Here is a 20682-nt window from a genome sequence, read left to right as displayed (position 1 = left end):
GGATCACAGATCGATCGATCAATCGAGTTTTCACTGCAATTCGTCACTGTCCGTTCGGGCAGTCGTCATTTCGTTCAATCTATGATCTAAAATAATTTCAAAAAATCCTACATTATAATTACTTTGACGTTATCGATCGTCGAATTTATCATTAAATTTCCTTTTTGATGTAAATTAATATCCTAAACTTTAATAACGTCGAGAGAGAATTTGGCATTAACGAACTTTTTGAAAGTCATCGAATATTTTGCGCAATAGAAAGTGAAATCGTTGCGGGCTACCAAAGAAAATACGCTAATGTTATACCTTGCTAAGTTTTTTTTTCTTTTTTTTTTCCATAACGGGCAATGATCCGGCCTCTCACCGCATTTTAACGGTAAACATAGCCATCCGATTTTCTGTTCGGTTACATAAAATAATAAGAGAGAGATTGCTTGCAATATAAAATTTTTTATTCGCTAGCAATATTCTATACATTGAATACACAGTTTCTTAATTCTCATTTCTCTCTCGTATCGCGATTCGACACGGTTGATATTATGTATCGGAGAAATAATTTAAAAGATGCCGAATGCGCGTAATAGAGTTGAAAATAGGGGCCAATATCTAGTGGAGTATGTATCACGAACATATATGAGATCAATTGAGCTGCGGCAACATATAATAGAAAATCGGATAGAATGGAAAGTCACGTCCCCGACAGTCCTACTTCTCGCGGCATCGATTTTGATCTTACAGTATAATCAAGATCTCACGATTCACTCGTTGAATCCGCTAATTTAGCCAGTTGTCGAGGTGAGAGTGTCGTTTTCATGAGGCCGATCTTTAATTCCGAAATCGGCATATTCGTTCACGTATCTCGTATCAAAACGAACCAAGTATCGCGAACCGGTCGTTCATCAGATTGCCTCGCGGCCTTTTTACGGCTTGACATTTCATGCTCTTTGTGACCCTTCGCTAATCGAGGCAATTATGAATCGCTTCAAAATTGTATCTCTAGTTTATTTGAATTATTATATTTTTTGCAAAAAAATAACGAATATAATTCTGTGAAAAATAGAGTAAATTAGTGTTTGTTGGAAATTCGATCAAACATTATATGTAGTCGAATAATATAAATCAAGATCTGCCACAAGGATTATTATTCTACTTCTGCGAGAAGATTTCGTTGAAAATCGAATACTGTAAAGTAAGAGATAATCTAGTGAAGTTATATCGGTCTATTTTTAAATTTTTTATATCATTGATAAATAATGTTCAAACGTTTAAATATGTAGTTCTCATTTGTTTATTAACAATTATTTAATCATTAATTAAGTATTAACTAATTTCATACGTTTCCCAATGGAAATGAATATCATCGAGAGAGATAACTGCCTGACTAAGTAATTACATTCTTGCGTGTATTTATGACACATATGGATATAGACAGACTAAAACGTATCTGTTATATTAATTTATATCTTACGTCTATTAGTTTTTTATATTACTTTTTTCATATATATAAATAAACGATTCATATTCGTGTAATAAAACAAAGAATTATCGAATTAGCTTTATATAATGTAATGGCTATTGTAAGATCTTGTTGGAATAAAATATTTAATATTTATTGAATTTTGAATCTCTAGAAAATATTCTCTGCATTCTATTAAGTTAAATTATTATATTGTTATATCGTGTCATACGTATATGCTAAATATTAATATGTCGAACCAGTTTTTTAAAAATGTATATGAAATTAATTAACAACCTGAAAAAATTAAATTTACCTATCATTTGACATTGCTTGACACAGAAACGCTATTTACGAATTTTTATTTACACATCTTCAGCACAAGAATCAAAAAGAAAGACTTTGGAAGAGATTAATTCTTTTTACGTTAGCCTGCCCATTATTACAAAGTCGGATTTTAATCAATCCATTTGACAGATTTTGAAAAACCGAGCGATTGTTCGTAAATCTTAAAATCGAATTTGCTGGCAATTTTATACGCTTCGCGCCGCAGAAGCGAGGCGTGTCGAAGGAAAGCAATTTATTCGATGGCAGACGATTCTTTTATGGGAATAAATTGCGTGAGAAAGTTCGTAGAAATTTTCACGGGTCAGCCTATAGAAACTGCTTCCTAGTTACTAGATGTTTCGCGTGTCACAAACCCCATTACTAATCGGCGACTCCCTTGACCTGCATTACGGTTCGCGGCCGCCACCACCGCTTTGCGCCTATCGATGAATTTTCGACAATTAAATCCCGACAACTTGATTCGAGAACTCGATTCTGACTTCCAGTCAGTAAGATCAATGAGATCCAATTGGAGAAAGTCGCGTAACCAATGTTTCCTATCAATTGACTCCCGTTCACAAAGATTTCACGCGAGTCTTTTATGCGGCCTCGTTTAGAAATTACAGTAATCTCAATGATCGTTACATGGCGCATCGTGATATAATTATTCAACGACACACACACACACACACACACACATATAGATTAAACATTCCGAGTAAAATTCAAGGGCAACTAGAAATTGGCAATTAAAGATCGCGACGAATTGTTTATTTGTCTCAAAACTTTTCTTACTTTATCTTATGAATTCTAGATACTATAAATTTTAGAAATGAGCCAAGTTAGACATTTTTCGAATAATACGTTCCTTCCTAAAATATCTATTGGAAAAATATCTAGATAAATAAATATAGAGAAATTTATGAGAGTAAACGTTAAAATCATCTTTTTATTGAAATTTCTAAATATTGCCTCAACGTATTCTTCTTAAAATTTCCAAATACTTTCCGCAAAGACAATTATATTTGCAATGCGCAGCTGGACGGGGGTAGCTCGAATACTTGAATCTCATTCTACCTTCAATTTCAGATAGCCTCCCTGGCAAGTTCATTATAAGATGCCATGAACTTGAGGCGTAACGAGAGCTTCCTCACGCAAGTCTAATATGTCGATTCGCGCGAGATATTTGAAATAAATGCATTTGATGGAATATTTTGTCGAGAAATGCAATATAATTAGGAAAAGAACTTTCCTTTCGAACACGCTACTGCGTATATAATACGCGTGTCCACCGACGCGCCCATTGTTTATTCCAAAATTAAATGGATATGTACCTTGTCGCATTGAAACGCGTCCTTGAGACACGGTATCGCGTTGACTACCATACTCCACTCGCGAGTACTTCAAGTTTTTGCTTTTAAGGCTTGGCGTCGTCTGGTACGACGGATTCTCATTCATATGTACTTGGACGCATATTGGATGGGATATAATGTTCACGATTTAGGAGATAGTATTTACAGACTATTCTATTTGTGGGAGATTCGATCTTGCAAATAATTCTTCATAAAACTTTCTCAGATTTTAATGCGAGACGTATTGTAAATTCGTGTTAGAAATTTTCTCGAAAAGTACCTCTTGTATGTTATTTAGATTCCATCATTTGACTAAATCCCTTTTCTAAATACAGAACGCATATCCTCGCTTTGCGTACAATTGCCTATTCAAATATAATAAATTTCCACAATATATGAATTGAATTTACAAGATAATCTTCGAAGATATAGCCTCCGTTTATTCCCGACATAGCTATCTCATCTTTAATTATGTCAGCACATACCTTGCACGGTTGCTTGATGCGGTTGCAACTTTTGGCCCTGTCGTACTCCAACGTTAGTTACGGCTGATTAATTAACCTCAAGTAAAATCGCATAGAGAAGTCGCGCGGGCGCGAGTCTAAAAGCTTTGTAACTTAGCAATCGAAACGACCCGCTTTAGGTTTTGGTAAAAATATTGAACGTTACGCTCCTTACATTTGGTACAATACGTAGGAGTTACGCGAGCTTTTAACACCCACGGTATCGGCTTTGAACAGTGGTCGGGACGATAAAATCGCCAATTGGGCAAGGAATTAGTATCGCGAGGATGTTTCAAATTGGGTCTCATATTTTATTCGTGAATTTTTGCACTTTCCAGCATGATATAAATCTAGCTTCTTTTTCAAGTAAGTTTTTATAGTAAGAGCTATAATAATTGTAGCTTTTCCTCAAATAATATATGTATATGGAATCTTTCTCCTCTTTTTACTTTGTTATTTGCCGAGAATGAAAATTTTGAATTGTTAGATTTTTTAAATTTATAATATATTATATAATATATAAATATTATATTATATTATATATATATAAAAATAAATATATTTATATATTATAAAATCTGCTTTATATCTACTTTTTACTGTTACTTTTATCATTTTTATTAAAGGAAAGATGTTTTTATATTTTATATTTTTTTATTAATTGCATCAAGCAGCAACTGATCGATCACTACGAAAATTCAATCTAATATATCAAGTCATTCGCGTGTATTGTGATACAAATAGCTGCTAGGGCTTATCTGTATGCTACAACCTCGAGGCACGTCGACGCAATCAACACATGGGGCATCTAAGAATCACGGCCCTTTACATCAAGATCTTCACTTAGCAAAGTCGGAGGCGGGTGAAGGTACGTGGAGCAAACGACGCGCGCCAACACGTGGAGGCGGACAGGATTCTCTCATTTTTTTTTCTCTCTCTCTCTCTCTCTCTTCTCCTGCATCATGCTTTACTTTCTTCCGTCCTGTTCTTTCTCATAAAGGCAGAGGTGCGATAGATACGAATAGAAAAAGAAAAAAATAACAGCGTAGGCATCAGCACACGCTCCTTATAAGAGTGACACGCGCGTGCAACGACCGAGCCATTATTATGCGGATGATTACCGCGTGCGGGGGCCTCCCGTTGCATACGGATGGAGTCTACTCGAGGTCTTATCCTGTAGGTCGGAAAGAAAAGCCGCGATTGATGAATCACACGTACTGTGAGGTTTCTATTTTTTTTTTTTTTTTTTTTTTTCCCATTCTTTACGCTGACAATTATGATGTGATCGATGAATAGTTTATGAATTTAATAATATTTCAATTTGATAAATTTTATATAGAATCAATTATAAATCTGTGTTTCAACTATATTGAAACGAAAATATTTTAGAGATCTTTGCAAATATGTTTTTGAAAATATTTTATTACAGAATAAGAGTACATATACCATACACTATTACTCATTTTATTGATAGAGTAATAATGAGTAAAGATGCACAATGATTAAGTTAGGAGTTAGGATTTAAAATCAATGATCTCGAAGTCGTGAATTGAAATTATATTCAATTAAGAAATTTAAAATACATGTGTAAATTTTGATGGAAATCTCAAGATCGCGAATAAATTTTCAATTAGCGTCGATATGTCGATGTCGGCGCGATGTCGACGGAGGCTTTTGTCCTATCGAACGCTTTGTTTTTCAGGATGTGTGTAAAAAGAGGAGACTTTGAGATTAGCATCGACGTATCATAAATCACGCGAACTCCTCGAGTATGAGTAGGCGGATCTCCTGCGCACTTCCCTTCCTCTCTCTTTCTTTCTATTATCATCGTATCGATAATAAAGGTTTGGCCCATCGACATGGATTTACGCGCTAAATAAATTATCTGCGCTAATGATAATATTACTTTGCTCCTCTTGTACGATTCCATGAACAATTTTAGTCTGCCAGTTATTATTATCCGCTAAATTCATGGCCGATAATAACGAGATGCAAATTAGTTTTGTTCTCATTTGTTGATACTTTATCAAAAGGACGGATGCTCTTCGCGATAATTAATATGAAACAATAAACATATAGAACGACACTCTAGTCGAAGTTGCTTCCGCAATTAAAATCGTACACTGAGAAGAAAAAAAAGTCGTTAATTTGACTAAATTTGCCCAACTAATTACTATTTCTTTGTATCTCTTTAATTGAAATATTTAAATATTTAAATCAAATACGATATATTAAATCTAACATGACGTATATTTGACTTAAATATTTAAATATTTCAATTAAAGAGATACAAAGAAATAGTAATTAGTTGGACGAATTTAGTCAAGTCAGTAATTATTTTTTCTCAGCATACGGTTGATTATCTTTCTCTCAATGATGAAAGAGTCTCTTCAAATAATATAATTTTTTATTTTTTAAGAGAAATACGATATTTAAAAAATGCATTTTTATTTCTTAAGAAAATATACCAGCATCGACATCAAGATTTATTTTTAACTCTTAATAGAATACTTATTAATAAGAATACTTATTACTTTGTATTTAAATTTATATCACAGGCATCATGGTTTATATTACGGTTTAAATCAACACTTACTTTTGTATTCTATAGTTTTTTATTTTAAAAATTTTTTTACTCGTAAGATTTTTTAATTTTTAAGAAATTTTTTGGGGAAAATTAGAGTTACATGCTGAAAATTATCAGCGCCCTTTTTTTAAACGAGGCAACGTATATAAATCTCTCGATCAAAACCATGAACGGAACAAATCCCTGGACGATGATGATGCTTGCCTTATCAAGGAGATCGTCTGGCAGTGCACGCTTGTCTTCTATGAATCGCTCGTAAATTCCCGCGAATCGATTCGATATTTCGATCGGCGTGGTATTTTATAGAAGTAAAAATAGTCATCGGGGAGATCGCGTTGCTTTTTTAAACCTTGGTCCATTGCATTGTGCGCTGTGCGACCTCGCATAAGAATCCGCTCTCGTCCTATACCGTAGAATAGTTGTGTCTGACGAGAAGCGTTTAAAAGGAGCGGTGCGTTTACGGGGAAACAATGGCAAAAACTTGTGTGGGTGAACGGAAAATGCGGAGGCCGTACCGCGAACAGCCTTCAATCCAAAAGGTGAGAATTGATCTTTCTCAAATCAAAAGATCGGCTAGCCCGTTATCGAAGACACTGAATCTAGAGTGATTTGCAACTATTGCATGGAATATTAAAAACAATTTTTTTTTATTACTTATATCTTGATTAGGAAGCTATATAAAAGAGAAAGTTCTAATTTATTATAAATATTTCGTGCAATAAACTAAAATTGAAATTTTATCAAAAACGCTATAATAATACATAACAATTTTAAATTAAATAAAGATTAAAAATTTATTATAATTTATTAATTTTAATACTCGTGATTTTTTTGTGACATTCAATTCATATGTACATTATGTAAATTTTTTATTGCTTATAACTTAAAAACTGTTATTCTGCTTCAACATTTTTTTTTTTTTATAAAAATGTAATCTTTTCTTAATTTAAATAATGAATTTGCTTTAATAATTATTATCTTAATCGCCAATCATTCTGTATATAGTATATTTAAAGTTTTGAACTAAAAGTTGCATTAATTGAATTGCCATTTGTGCATCATAATTAAGATATCTCAATTAATTCTTTATTTATAAGTCATTAAAAATCAGAGGTTCTGTTTATATTATTGTGAAGTGATTTACGGACTATGTATCAATCTCTTCTTATGGTGATGAAAGGTACTCGAAGGTAATTCACGTGAAGTTCTCTATTTGTATCGAATAAATAAGCGGTCGGACTTGTTTGAATATGGTCGCTATGTCATGATTCGAAGATGTGTGGCGAATTTTCGATCGAATGAACATACTTAAGAATGCTTTAAAGCGCGTATAACAACATCATTTGTTCTCTGGCATCGTCCGGTCTCTCGAATGAATATACGAAGGTAAATTCGTTCGGAAGTATATTGGAGGTAGACGATCCCAATGCTGTTTCGAGACACGATACTGTCTGTCCGAAGTTCGGTGATGATTCATTCGTTCATGGATAAAGATGAGATCCGTTTCCTCGCTTGGGGCACATTATGCTTTCAGTGACACGTTGCAACATCGCGCTGTTTAAATACTGCACAGAGGTGACCATACAGATAAAGAAGCGTTGTGTAAGTAGCGAGTAGAAAAATTTCTTTGCGCAAACATTAATGGGTAGTCATGATTACCATTAAGACAATTTTGTATAACTACTTAAGTGAACAACTTAGGAATAATGTTCAAGTGACGTCTAAAAGAACTAAGACGTTTAAATGTCTTTATGATATTTTTTCATTTGCATTATTGGGGATATAATTATATCTTATATTTTATAATTCGTAATATAAAAAACGTGCGTGCGTGATACAATTAAAAAAAAAAAAATATATATATATATATATATATATATAAATAATTCCTTGCAACGAACTAAATCGGATTGTAAGAGAAATAATTTTTTCATTAAATTTTTATTAATTACTTTCCGATTTTTTTCATCATCAGAAATCATCAACTAAAAATAGACTATTATAAATTCTTAATTTATATAAATTACTTAAAATATATATAAAGTTTATAAGGATCATGTTTGCTCTTCACCTTCGACGTTCGTCGTTCGATAGATCGCGGGAGAGACTTTGACACAAAAGCCCCGTTTTCTCTCGCACTTTCTTGCTGCTTTGCTTGCTTCACTAGTCGCGATACGCACGCTGACGACGGTAGCGCGTATCACGCATAGCCGGTGCCGGCGTCTTCGACGTCGTGCGGCGCGAATTACACGACGATAAAATAACAGCCGTGAAGTGTATGTCCACCATATGGGGGGGTTTCCATTTTCTTTCACAATAGACGCATCAGCTCTGCGGGAGACAATGCATACAGAATTCTAAACTTGATAATGCATCTCGATACTTGACAATAATCGCGCGCATATAATAAATTTTAATATATATTTTTTTTAAATATTCTAATATATGTACGATATATCTTACAAGTATCTTTATCTATTCGCGTACTATACAGGATGGCTCCGAACGTTCCAGCCAGACTTTGAGATCTTATAGGAAATTTAATTCTGAACAAAAAATTTCCTATAAACATAGGTCGAAAAATGCTTTCTTAAGAAGTTATCGCTCAAGGGGAGGGGGCGAATATGTATGTCGTTTGAATTTCTCTTACCGCAGATCGATTTACAAACAGGAAAAATTATAAGAATATTCAGTTTTTCCCCGGATGACGCGATTATTCAATTACGGACAGATTATCTATGCGGCTGTACATCTATCTCAGAATTTATTTTTACATCTTCTTTTCGATCGCGCCTATTCTTTTTACAAGAGAAAACGCTCAATCAGTCAAGGGAAATGGCTCGAAATCGAATTTGCAACTGACATTTAAAAAAAAAAAAAAAAAAATGCAGCCGTTTCACAGACTCGATCTAATACAATTACCGATCATTAACGTAATGTATTCTCTATCGTTGAAGATACAACCGGTGAAAGTATAGGAATCGAGAGGAAGAATATTACGCCACGTCGTTATAGATACATCGGCTTAAATTCGAATCATTAAGCAAAGTTCTTCATGACCGATGCAATTACCGGGTCCGTTTATAATTAATGACGATCGGTTGAATCCCGCCGTATGAATTTCCATTATCCTTGATGCTCCAGTGAAAATAGAGATCCGCATCTCAGCGTAATCAATGTAATTATCTCACTCGCGCCTATCTCATAAGTACACTTTCGGTGCAATCAGATCGGGGAAACAGCCTCTTTGCATTGCGAGAGGAACGAGCGGATATTAGATCTCAATAACTTGATTCTCGTTGCTTTATTCTTACGTCTCAAGAGCAGTAGTTGCTATATAAAAACTCTTAGGAGTCTGAGTATTCACACAATACGACACAATAATTTCTATAACGCGCATTGTGCGAATTTCTTAAATCTTCATGTTCCAGAAATCTGGAATAATCCAATAATTTTAATTATAAAATGCATTTTTAATGAAAAATAAAGGTACCAATTATATATCCTCGTTTAGGTGCACATGATGAAAAAACTGTATACGATTCAAGACGTAAATTTGATCAACGCAAGTTCTCGTGGCTTCAAGTATATTATTCCGATAATTATCGCATGCGTAACGAAATATATCGGATTAATTAATAGGTACTGAGAATCAAAGGATACAATGCAACGCATCGCAGAACTTTCGACTTAATTTTAATGAGAAATTCTTCGACTGATTTTTGTGAAAACGATTTAATGCAATACGTCTTAAGCGACATCGGTTTCGAAAAATATGTATATCGCGCGAAAGTTTTGTGATGCATTGAAAATATTGTGACAACGCTCATCTGTCACGAGCGTGAGATATCGGATGGCACATGTCCGTGGAATAATGGTAGAACGCGCTTGATCTCTCTCGCGGGAGCGAGACAGAAATTGCACTTTCGAATACGATAAATTAGGTCGATTATCGGCGTAATTTCTTCTGTCACGGTTCGTTTATGCGCGGGTGTGTTCCTTCGAAAGGAACGACCGATGCAAGATCGACGATACGCCAAAGGAGATGTGCTAGACTTGATGCGGATCACTAGCACGTCCGTTGTGGATAACGCGCCCTCGCTTATGTAGAGTTTTAACGCGTGTCTTATCTTCGCGCAGGAAAGTGGACGGTTTCACCGCCACGCACTCAGACCGTTTCATAAAACTAGGTTTGTAATATCAGAAAATTATCGGGTATTAAGCAAATATTATTTCGTTGTCTATTTAAACGCGAACTTAGTATTTCTTGAGCTGAATTAATGGCATTAATAAACTTAAAAATGATTTCAAAACTTTTTTACATATAGCATCATTAACATATTTTTTAGTTATCGCGTTTAATATATTATAAGTTTTATAATTTTGTAAAATAAGTTTTACATTATTATCGGGACTACTTGTTAAATTAAAAATACGACTTTTTTTTTATATAAAAACTTTTGTTTAAGAAAAATAAATATCATTTCTTTATATTCGAGTTTATAAATTAATATTAAAGGCAAGAAATGCAAAATTTGCAAATATTACAACGATAATACATTTTCGATTATTCTTCGTTTATCAAAATAATTAATGAATTATTACTGTACAGCTATAATTCGCGACAGAATTCTCTTTATAATTTTATGTATCGTGTGTTCTGTGATGTGTCTTACATATACATCTTAATATTTCTTCTAATATTGTATATTGAGTCTTTAAATATTTTATATTTTAATTGTAAATTAAATACTGTCGCAAATTATAAATTGGTTAAAATTAATCTATGATTCGCTCACTTCTATTTTAAATTACACGAGTAGTTTACTAAGCAGATCTCTTTTCTATTGTTACAGCAGTGCGGCAGCGGCAGCAGCGGCGGTGGCGGTTCGACGGAGGGTGTCGTGGTGAGCGTCGGTGCCGGTAACGGCGTCGGCAGCAATAGCGGCGTCGGTGGCATGGATTGCATGCCCCTTCGTCCCGGTCCGTTCCATTACTTGATCAACGAGCAAGCCAAGTCTTTGGTGGCCCTGCAGGAACTGCAGAATGAGGTCGGTGCCTTGCTCGAGTTCCGGGACCTCGTCATCGAGACGTTCCCAAACCTCCGGCACAAGATGGCCGCGACGGCGTCCGCGGGTGCGTCCGTGATGTCGTCCACGTGCACCCAGAGCTCGCACATTCCTCTACCATTGTCAAGCCCGTCCTCGCGAAGGATCGGCGAATGGGAACCAGGCAAGATAAGAAGGCGAGTGACGCGCGAGGCTGGCAGCAACGGAAGCGGCAGTGGCGGCGGTGGAGGAGGCGAATCCTCATCCTCGTTGTTGCCTAGGAGTCGCAGCAACTCGCACAGCGGCGGCACCAAGAACAACTGTAGCGCAACGGTTCAAGATTCCGGCTTCAGCACGGAGACCTCGTCGAAAGACAGTGCCTCGACGGCAATCGCACCGCGAGCGAGCAGTCCCCGGCCAAGTCCATTGGACGAGGCGGAGGACGAACTCTGGAATCTATTAGATGTAATCCATCGCAAGGGGATTCGGCTGCGGGAGGAAGTCGAGTGTCTTCAAGGTCGCCTGGAAAGTGTGACGACAGAAGAGTTGGCGTCGACGGATGTGCTTGAAGCTGTGAGAAATATAACTGGACTCGACGATGCCGATAGAACGATCGGTCGCGGTAGTAATATCATTGTCAACGAGCAACAGCAGCAAGATAGTAGAGACCCTCAGGTAATAGCACTCAGACGAGAGAAAGAACAGTTGCTGGACAAGGTGGCCGAACTCGAAGCAGAGACGATATCAAGTCGGGTCAGAGCTCAGGAATTGCAAACGGAGCTAGCCGCCTTGTCAGCACTGAAAACTGGACTCGAGGATCGGCTGCGGGCCGGACTAACAGAAAATGCTTCGGAAATCTTAGTGCCGGGTGTTCAGAGACTACAACCGATCGCGCCGGTGATTTCTTCGCCGAAGAACGCAAACGTTAATATCAAGAGCAAAAGCTCGGCGTTTGCATCGGTCACTGGTAGTCCTGGGAGCAAGGCTTATAAGAGTCGCTTCCGTACGAGAACTATTGAGAAGAACGTGCTACTGGACGTTGTTGGGTGCAACGACGAGCCGCGTAATATCGAGATCGATATTGAAGCTAATGTAAATGAGAGGCGAGCCAGATTGGGAGCTCTCGATTCCATCTTAATATCGCCCACCAGAGTGACTAATGTGAGGGACGTAGATTCAAGAAAAATCGCGGCCATTCTTCGTGAGCACTCGCCCCTCGAGCTTCAGCGACATCTAATCACTACTACCGTCCATAATCAAGTAAGATCAATTTTTCTTGTTCTACTATTGTATATTTAATTGTGAAATTTAAAAGGATAAATTTTGTCTTTGTAATTAATTTATCATTAATCTATCGTTTGCAGGTCCTACAAAAAAGATTAGATGAAGTGGAGAAGAGCACGGAAACTCTCTCTGAACGATTGGACAAAGCACGCGAGGAAAACGACGATTTACGGTTTCAGGTGAGTTGCAATTAAATTACTATAGTGACACTAGGAAAAAGTTATTACAAATCTTTAAATTGCATTCTTTTTCAGAAATATTTCTATCCATTAATATAATATATTTATAATTATTTATAATATATTATTAATATATATTTTTAGTTGGAAGAACGAAACATCGAACTTGAAGGCACGCGGGCGCGAGTGCGCGTGTTAGAACGCCTTCAGCAACGACCACCGACGGAAGTCGAACCTGAAGCAGATCTGGAACAACCCAGATGCGAGCAGAGCGGCGTCGAGCCTGGTAGTAGTACGGAGTCCGCGCGAGATCATCATCAGCCGGTAGAGATCAAACCGTCGCCACGGCGGCGTCCTAGTCGTATACCTTTACCTGGCAGCGCGAGTGGCAAGACGTCGACGCCGCCTACGACAAGCGCGACTACGATCGCGCCACCGCGATCTAGTCACGGCAGGAACGACAGCAGGGAATCGCTCAAATCGCTGACGAGACTGCCGCGTGATTCTAGTCGTGATAGCCACGGCGGCGGCAAATCGTTATCGAAAGCACGCGATTCTAGCCGGGATTCACTCGGCAATAGAAGTCTGTCCAAGAACGGCGGCAACGGAAGCAGCAGCAGTAATGGTAGCGGCGGCAGCGGCGGCGGCAATAAGGAAGCAAATCGGGAGTCATCCCTGAATAACCGATCCTTGCCTCGTAACAATTCCAGCCGAGATTCCTTAAATAAATCCTCCTCTCTGTCCCGTACCCGTGACTCGTTGGAATCTAACAACAACCTCAGCACATCCTCACCTACGACAAATACCCCTCCCCGACGACCGCCCGCTCCCGCGCGGCGTTCCCACAGCCTGGCGCGCGCGGCGACGTCTGTCGATGCGTCCGAAAACGGCAAGGTACGACCTGTAAAGCAATTCTTTTGGAGCAGCTGGCTGAAGTCACCGTTGTCCAACGGCCCGGTATAGTAGAAAGCTCTCGGCAAGCCTTCTCTTCCTATGAACGATAGACCACAGTTGCTCTTTCTCTCCCCTTTCCTCTTAGACACAGTCTTTAACAGCGTTTCCTTGGAAAACTATTGTCTTGCTTTTATAGCAAGATCCAGAAACCGTTATTTCTTTCTGATAGAGTCCCATCTCGGTCTGGATTTATTTTAAGCTTGTCAAAGTTTGGCTAGATAGATTAAATGGCGTCGCTCTCATTGACTATCTACTTTCTATTCTACCATCATTTCTATTTGACAATAAATTCCTCTACACTGTCTGTTTGTCTTACTTCTATATTTCTCGTCATTATAACGATCATTGTTACTGTCATACTGTTACATCAATCGTAATTATAATAAACGTGAGTATATCAACCGGTGATACTGAGAAAATACATATGTTTACGTTTATATCTGGTTCGATTTTCTGCTATGATACAGACAGATGTATGCAACATTGTCATTTTTCCCCCCGTTTTTCTCACGGCGTCTTTTTTCATTATATCCTTTTTTTTATTCTCCTATCTGTACCATGGACTTCGAGACCGAAGTACCGCCAATGTATGATTATACAAGGACGGAACTTTTCTGTTTTCGCTGAGAACGTGCCACTCTTTGCCTAGTAAACCAATGTTCCTGAAAAACACATCTCTAACAATACGTGCAGAAACTTGAGTGAGCGAAACGACCGACATTCTTATATTAAAACCATCAATTGCCCGCCCGACCGTCCACCATACCGAAATCAGTCTGACCTGGAGGGCAGGCGAGCGTGCGTTCGAGCCCGTCCCCGGCGGTCCAATAAAGAAAGAAAATGGCCCCTTCTCGCGTGCCACCGGGTTTTTCTCGTAAGTTATGCTTCTTTTATTATCATTTGCTTCGATGCTTCTCTTTTGGATGTGGTGAGCTGCAGCCTTTGCCTTTTCAATCCACTTTCATGTATCCTAGCTTACACCAATAGAGTATACACTTTAGTTTTAACGTTTTCACTTGGATTTTAGCATGCGCACATATCCGTAGTTAAATCTCCCAGGGGTGAGTATTAGTAAAAATGCTTATGCGCCCGCGAATATTTATTACGTGAGAGTTCTTTTAGCTTTCAGAATGTGTAACAGCAGTTTTAATATGCTAAGATTTTTTTGCCTGGACATAGAGTTAATATAAACGGACTATTCATTAAGTTAGTCTGCTATCATGAAGTTTAGCATTTAAAAATTCTTATCTTTATTTTTCTCTTTCAAGAAAGAATGCTAATTTCATAAATATTAAATTTAGACTAAAGTATAACTAATAGAAACTAATATATTTTTTTAGTTTTCTAATCCATAAGCAACTTTAAAAGCAGATTCTAACAATCCGTAGCAAATATCTTGGAAATTAGCGTAAAATGAAATAAGTATACTATATTTTGTATCGGTATATATCGCATTTGGTGATAAAGGGTTATCGTGGTTGCTCGTTGAATTTTCAGCTTTTTCTCTCCTTTCGACCGTTTATTTGCAAAATCCATGCATGCGCGGCCGATCGTGGAATATTTATTCAAAGTCTATGCATTCGTCGCGATAAACACGAGCTTTTGTCGATGAAATTTGATTGAAATAAGACCGACCGCTCGACAAAAGTAAAAAGACGTTCCAGGCACGTTTAAATAATTTCAAATTTTCCTTTCGCCCATAAAGACGCACGCAATCATATATGTTCTATCCAACACATGTGTCCAATTTACCTCGACACTCCCTTGATTCCGCCAGTACACATATTTTCAAGCATTTGTTATTCTCACGATATAGAGAGTCAACATTTCTTTTAGCACGCATCTTTCTGATCGTCATGAGCATTCGGCTCGCGCCAGCGAGCCATCCTTTCCGCTCATACATTTGTGTGTTTAGTTGGTTTGCTCTTTTCGTTTGCTGAAGTTTGATCTTATTTGCTAGCGTTGCTTGTATGCGGATGTAAAAGCCCGAGAGAGCCGTCGCAGTCGCTATCTGCAGTCGTACACCGCGATTTTGAGGGAAAATGAATCGAGCACACGCTTACCTGCTTGGCCTTGCGGTTCATTGTCCATCTCATGTCCAGTAATATCGCGTGCGAAATGATGCTTTATGATATTTTACGACATATTCGTCCATACATTCGCAAATATAATTCTATGAGACGCTCTCTTGATTATTATGATTACTACGTACGTTAACATTTTTACAATATGATTGAATTCAAATTATCATAAAATTGCTTCATATGAGATTTTTACTTTAGCCTATACAATATGTTTTATAAATATGGGATGACATCTTGATACCTCAGCATTAAAACAGACAGTGATATCAATAATCGATATCTACAATTAATTGTAGATTTTTATCATCTTATATCTATAATTTTCTATACACACAGAATTGATTGTTCTACTGGCTGTTCCAAATTCTTGGGTATTAATATAAAATTTATTTGTATCACATGCACTTCCAAGACGACACGGATTGTAGTCTTGGCAAGAGAATTCTCTTGCTTGTAATAGAACAGCAGGGTGCGGCTTATTCGTCTAACTGACTAAACTAAGTAATACGCATATTTTTCAGAACTGCACCGAACCACCAAGTTCCTGGTGCTCGACCAACAGCAGTTTCCGGCACAGTGATTCATCGCTCTATCCGGACTCCCTGAATCAAGAGACATCGTCTGTCACCGGTTCCACGCGAGTGGAATTCATAATCGGTTCACCCACCAGGCGCTTCCGTACAAGCGCCGCGTGGCCTCATCATTACTTCGACAGTATTGACTCGGCAGCTACGGTACCAGAGAGCCTGTTAACCGACGAGTTCCCTTTGCGATGTGGTGAAGCTCTGGCCGAGTGCGATTCGCTCGAATGTCATCCAATTTCAAGCGAGGAATAAGTGCCGCGTAGTCGTTGACATTGCGTCGTCGGATTTATGGAACAAATAGGGTTGAGTCGCGTAGCGAGCAAGTTGCTCTGGCTTCTTTTTATTATGTTATGTTGGATAACTGGCTCTGCATACATGCGGTCTTATCCGTATCATGTCACCGATGAATATGCGAATGTAGAAATAATAGAATGTAGGCACACGTTCATTTAGAAAATACGACACGCTGAAAGAATGACATTTGCATTCTTAATGACCCTTATTCTGTGCCTTTTTAATATCGAATGATTTTTTTTTTAAACATCTTACAGTAATTCTAAACGAGAAAAATCCATAATGGTGTGTTTCTAAATTGAAATATATCATGCAATACTATTTCTTACTACAGGATTTATTATATACTTTTCTCAAATTGCATTTAGAAAGCATTTCATACATCTTTATAATATGGCAAAAATACTTTAGCAATCTTATCTAATCAAAAGTAATATATCGACTTGTCTTGCGAATGTGCATCAATTTGTAACGAATAGAACTGACGTAACTAATAATTATAATTGTGAAATGATTTATGCTATGTTTTCACTGGCGTTATAGAAATATAGTCAAAATTTCGAATTCGTATAAATATATCACGTTTATTTATAGTATAAAAGAAAAACGCAGAGACATAATCAAAAATTATTTCACATCTTTTAACGAGATTCTACAAAAATATATATTACTTTTATTGTATCCAGACTTCTCGTAACTATATGAAACATATGCCTAACTTATATTGAAAGGTATAATATATACCAATTCATATCAATTAAGAAAATTTTTTTTTAATATCTATAAAATTTTTTGTATATTTAGTAAAGGCAATGCCAAACATTTGTGTCTATTCATTTTGATATTTTTTTATATTATTTGATATTATATTTTCTAATACCGTATAAACGAAAAACTTAGTTTATTTAACCAACATCAAGAATGAGTTTGTTAATCAAACTTTCAATTACTTGGTCCTCATTTGGTAACAGTACTCTGCAATTCTGTTGATTTTGTATCTATGTGTCTTATATATCATTAGTTTTGTATATTTTTTATAATATTGAATATTATTAGGTCTTTAACAGAAGAGTTCTCATTGCGTCTAGGAAAAGTGTCGTTAGCATTCAGGTATGTGCTAAGATCCAATCAGATTATTAACTCGCAACAGAGAATACCAGAGTCGATAGTTCACATTCCATATGTTCAAGATGCAATTTTATATTCCATTTAGCATTTGTATCTTTGATTTCAATCTGTGTTATGATTGTCTTCTTATTTATTGCATATATTGTAATAATAAGGATATATATCTGACGATTGTAATTGACGAAAAGCATTATTTGTGTATACTACGGGTAAGCGGATTACATTAAAATTGAAATTCAGAAAATGAGGGAGATACTGAAATTCATCGAGTTTGGAAATATATCGAGTGCACTATCCGTATTCTCTTTTGAATATAATACATATCACGTTTAAACATTAATTATCGCGCGCTCGTCCACGAGATATAATTATACGGATATGCATTGAGGGCACGAACATCGAATATCTACAAAACGTTTGATTTATGTTCCGTCCGATTCACTCATATGTTACACGGTACATTAAGAAGGTTTATATTTGATTTCGCTGTTTATTTGCGCTGTTCGTTCGTAAAATGTATACCATACTTGAGAGTGATATGAGCGAGCAATGTTGATCTTTACTCGTCATAGGGAAGTTGAGGCTCGTCGGAGTTTAATTATAAATTAATTATTCGTCGGAATCGCATTTTAATTCGTGTAGCTGGCGACTCCGGGGAAACACTATATACTATACAGTTCCTCGCTTCTCAAGAAACAACCGATTTAATTATTTATAACTAACAATGACAATTGTTGTGAACACTGAATAATATAATCACAGATGGAGCCTGTGATCCTAGTTATAAATAAACTGCAAACATGTGATTAACATATAATTTAAGGTATAAACCACAGGACTGACGGAGTCTACTTATTATTTTATTAGCGCCTAATTGTTTTTACGCGCGGCGAAATGAACAGAAAGACCGATGCGCATTCGGTGAGTCTTGCTCTTTTTCTTTATCTTCTTTTTTTTCGTACGAGGGTTCGTAACGCCGCGAATGCTCAGATATTATTGTTATTCGTACAGTCGGTGGATTTTCTGGTGCCCACATCAGTGTACGCTCTGCCGACTGGAGGCTATTATTTTTATACCTTTAATTAACGAGCGTAATATCGAGAAAGAGCGTATAAACCGGCTGCAACGGTACAGCAGCCTCCCGACCCGATAGTTATTAAAACAAAACGCTGTCACTGTATTATATTTTATCTAGTGTCTAGATATATGTCTTATCATTATAGAATTATTAATTATTGTTTTACGGATATATATACACATACCGACACATTTGTATATAGATGACGTCGCGATTTATTTAAATAGCTCTGATGTAAATAAATTATCTATAACGAATCTGCGATAATGTGATCCTATTAATAAAATGAAATTACCTAAAGATATTTATTTATTTATTAATCTTCAATCATTAATTCTCATGCTATTTTTAGGAGTTTGACCGATCATTACAATTAAAAAAAGAACAATCCTGCAGCAAGACACATATTATATTTCGTCATATTAAGAAATTAAGAAACCGGTTGCAATATTTTATCTTTTGTGATATAATCACTAATTATCTGAATTGATATTTATATATATATATATATATATATATATATATATATATATATATATATATATATATATATGAGAATACGCTGAAATCTTTTAGTGAAATATGACAGCTTTAGATATGGTATAATATATCGATAATTTTGATATTAATCTTATTACATATATATATTTTTAAAACGATTAACTACATATATAAACATAAAATGTTTTTATATATATATATTTTAATATCATACAAAATTTATGTCAAAACTCATTTTCATTGATCGATCAAGATCGTTATCAATCATAGCAGATACTACTAATAGAGAAAAATTGCCAATGTGCAATAATAAAAAAATTTATTTGTTGAAGTTTTATTCTTGCATTTTATCTATATTTTATTGAGATGTCAGCAGAAACTCGAAACAATTTATTTTTTTCAGTTATATGATTAGAAGTGACAAATGACAAGTGATACATTTCCTGTCGTCACGACGCGTCAATGCAGTTGAAAATTTCTGATAACGCGTGCATAATACGGCACATTTCAAAAATTAATTACTTGGAAAACATATTGATTCGTTGTAATTTTTTATTGATTTCGAGCGGCAGTGCGACTTTTTACATTCTTGATTTTGTAGATAACTCTTGTGAATAGTTAAATAAAAATATATTATAATAATACATTTGTGCTGCATGTGTAGTACGGTAGCAGCAAGATATTTCAAGTTTAACGCTGTAAAGAAGCCAAGGCAATATTATGCAATATACGAAGAATTATGCCTGCAACAGACATAATTTTTTGTCCAACTATGTAATTGTTGGAACAACAATTATATTCCATAATAACAGCACAGCTCAACGCGACAATATTATCGCACTGTCGCTTGCGTTAAACGGCGAGCATACATTGATTGTCACGCAGCTATTGCTTCATTTTTTACGGAAGAAGGCATAATTTTCTTGAAAATTTTTAAAAAACCCCAAGTTTTATGCGCACTTAAAATCCTCATTGAAATTCACATGCAGAAACTTGACCAAGAAAAAAATAAGTGTAGTTCAGTTTCAGCTTCAGCTTCTCTATCCAGTTTCAGAGAATATAAGCGATTTTAGTCGATATCGAGAAAACTTCGTATTCCTTGAATGTAAATGTCAAATTCGAGATTATCAAAAATAATTTTGCCAATTATAATATTATCTTTCAATCGCGCTTTGAACCGCGTTTTTTCGACGATCAAGTGTGCGCGTTTTCTATGGAATTAGATACTGTCCCTGTTAAACGGTTTTCTATACCAGGAAAGATGTTAATAACTTTGAATGCCGTGTAAACAGGTTAATAGATAATTTATCATTCATCAGTTTG

General features: G+C 36.2%; 1 protein-coding gene across 2 annotated transcripts in view; it reads left to right on the top strand.

Moving 5' to 3' along the window:
* The window catches only part of Jvl (javelin-like), a 62429-nt gene extending 43299 nt beyond the window's left edge, over positions 1-19130 (top strand). Inside the window, exons 2-5 of one of the 2 annotated variants that reach the window (XM_070315596.1) lie at positions 11082-12533; positions 12638-12736; positions 12881-13630; positions 16296-19130. In XM_070315596.1, coding sequence (XP_070171697.1) covers positions 11082-12533; positions 12638-12736; positions 12881-13630; positions 16296-16610 — 2616 coding nt within the window. In that variant the 3' untranslated portion in view covers positions 16611-19130. Of the gene's footprint in view, positions 1-11081; positions 12534-12637; positions 12737-12880; positions 13631-14339; positions 14422-16295 lie in introns of those variants that run through there. The other variant, XM_070315597.1, reaches the window with a different exon arrangement.
* Positions 19131-20682: the final 1552 nt, after the last annotated feature.

The sequence above is a fragment of the Polyergus mexicanus genome, unplaced genomic scaffold (genome assembly GCF_030449975.1).
Source record: "Polyergus mexicanus isolate NDT 795.1 unplaced genomic scaffold, iyPolMexi1.0 SCAF_2, whole genome shotgun sequence".
Lineage (NCBI taxonomy): Eukaryota > Metazoa > Arthropoda > Insecta > Hymenoptera > Formicidae > Polyergus > Polyergus mexicanus.
The sequence above is the reverse complement of the archived record's forward strand: the minus strand, read 5'-3'. Positions and strand labels throughout refer to the sequence as shown.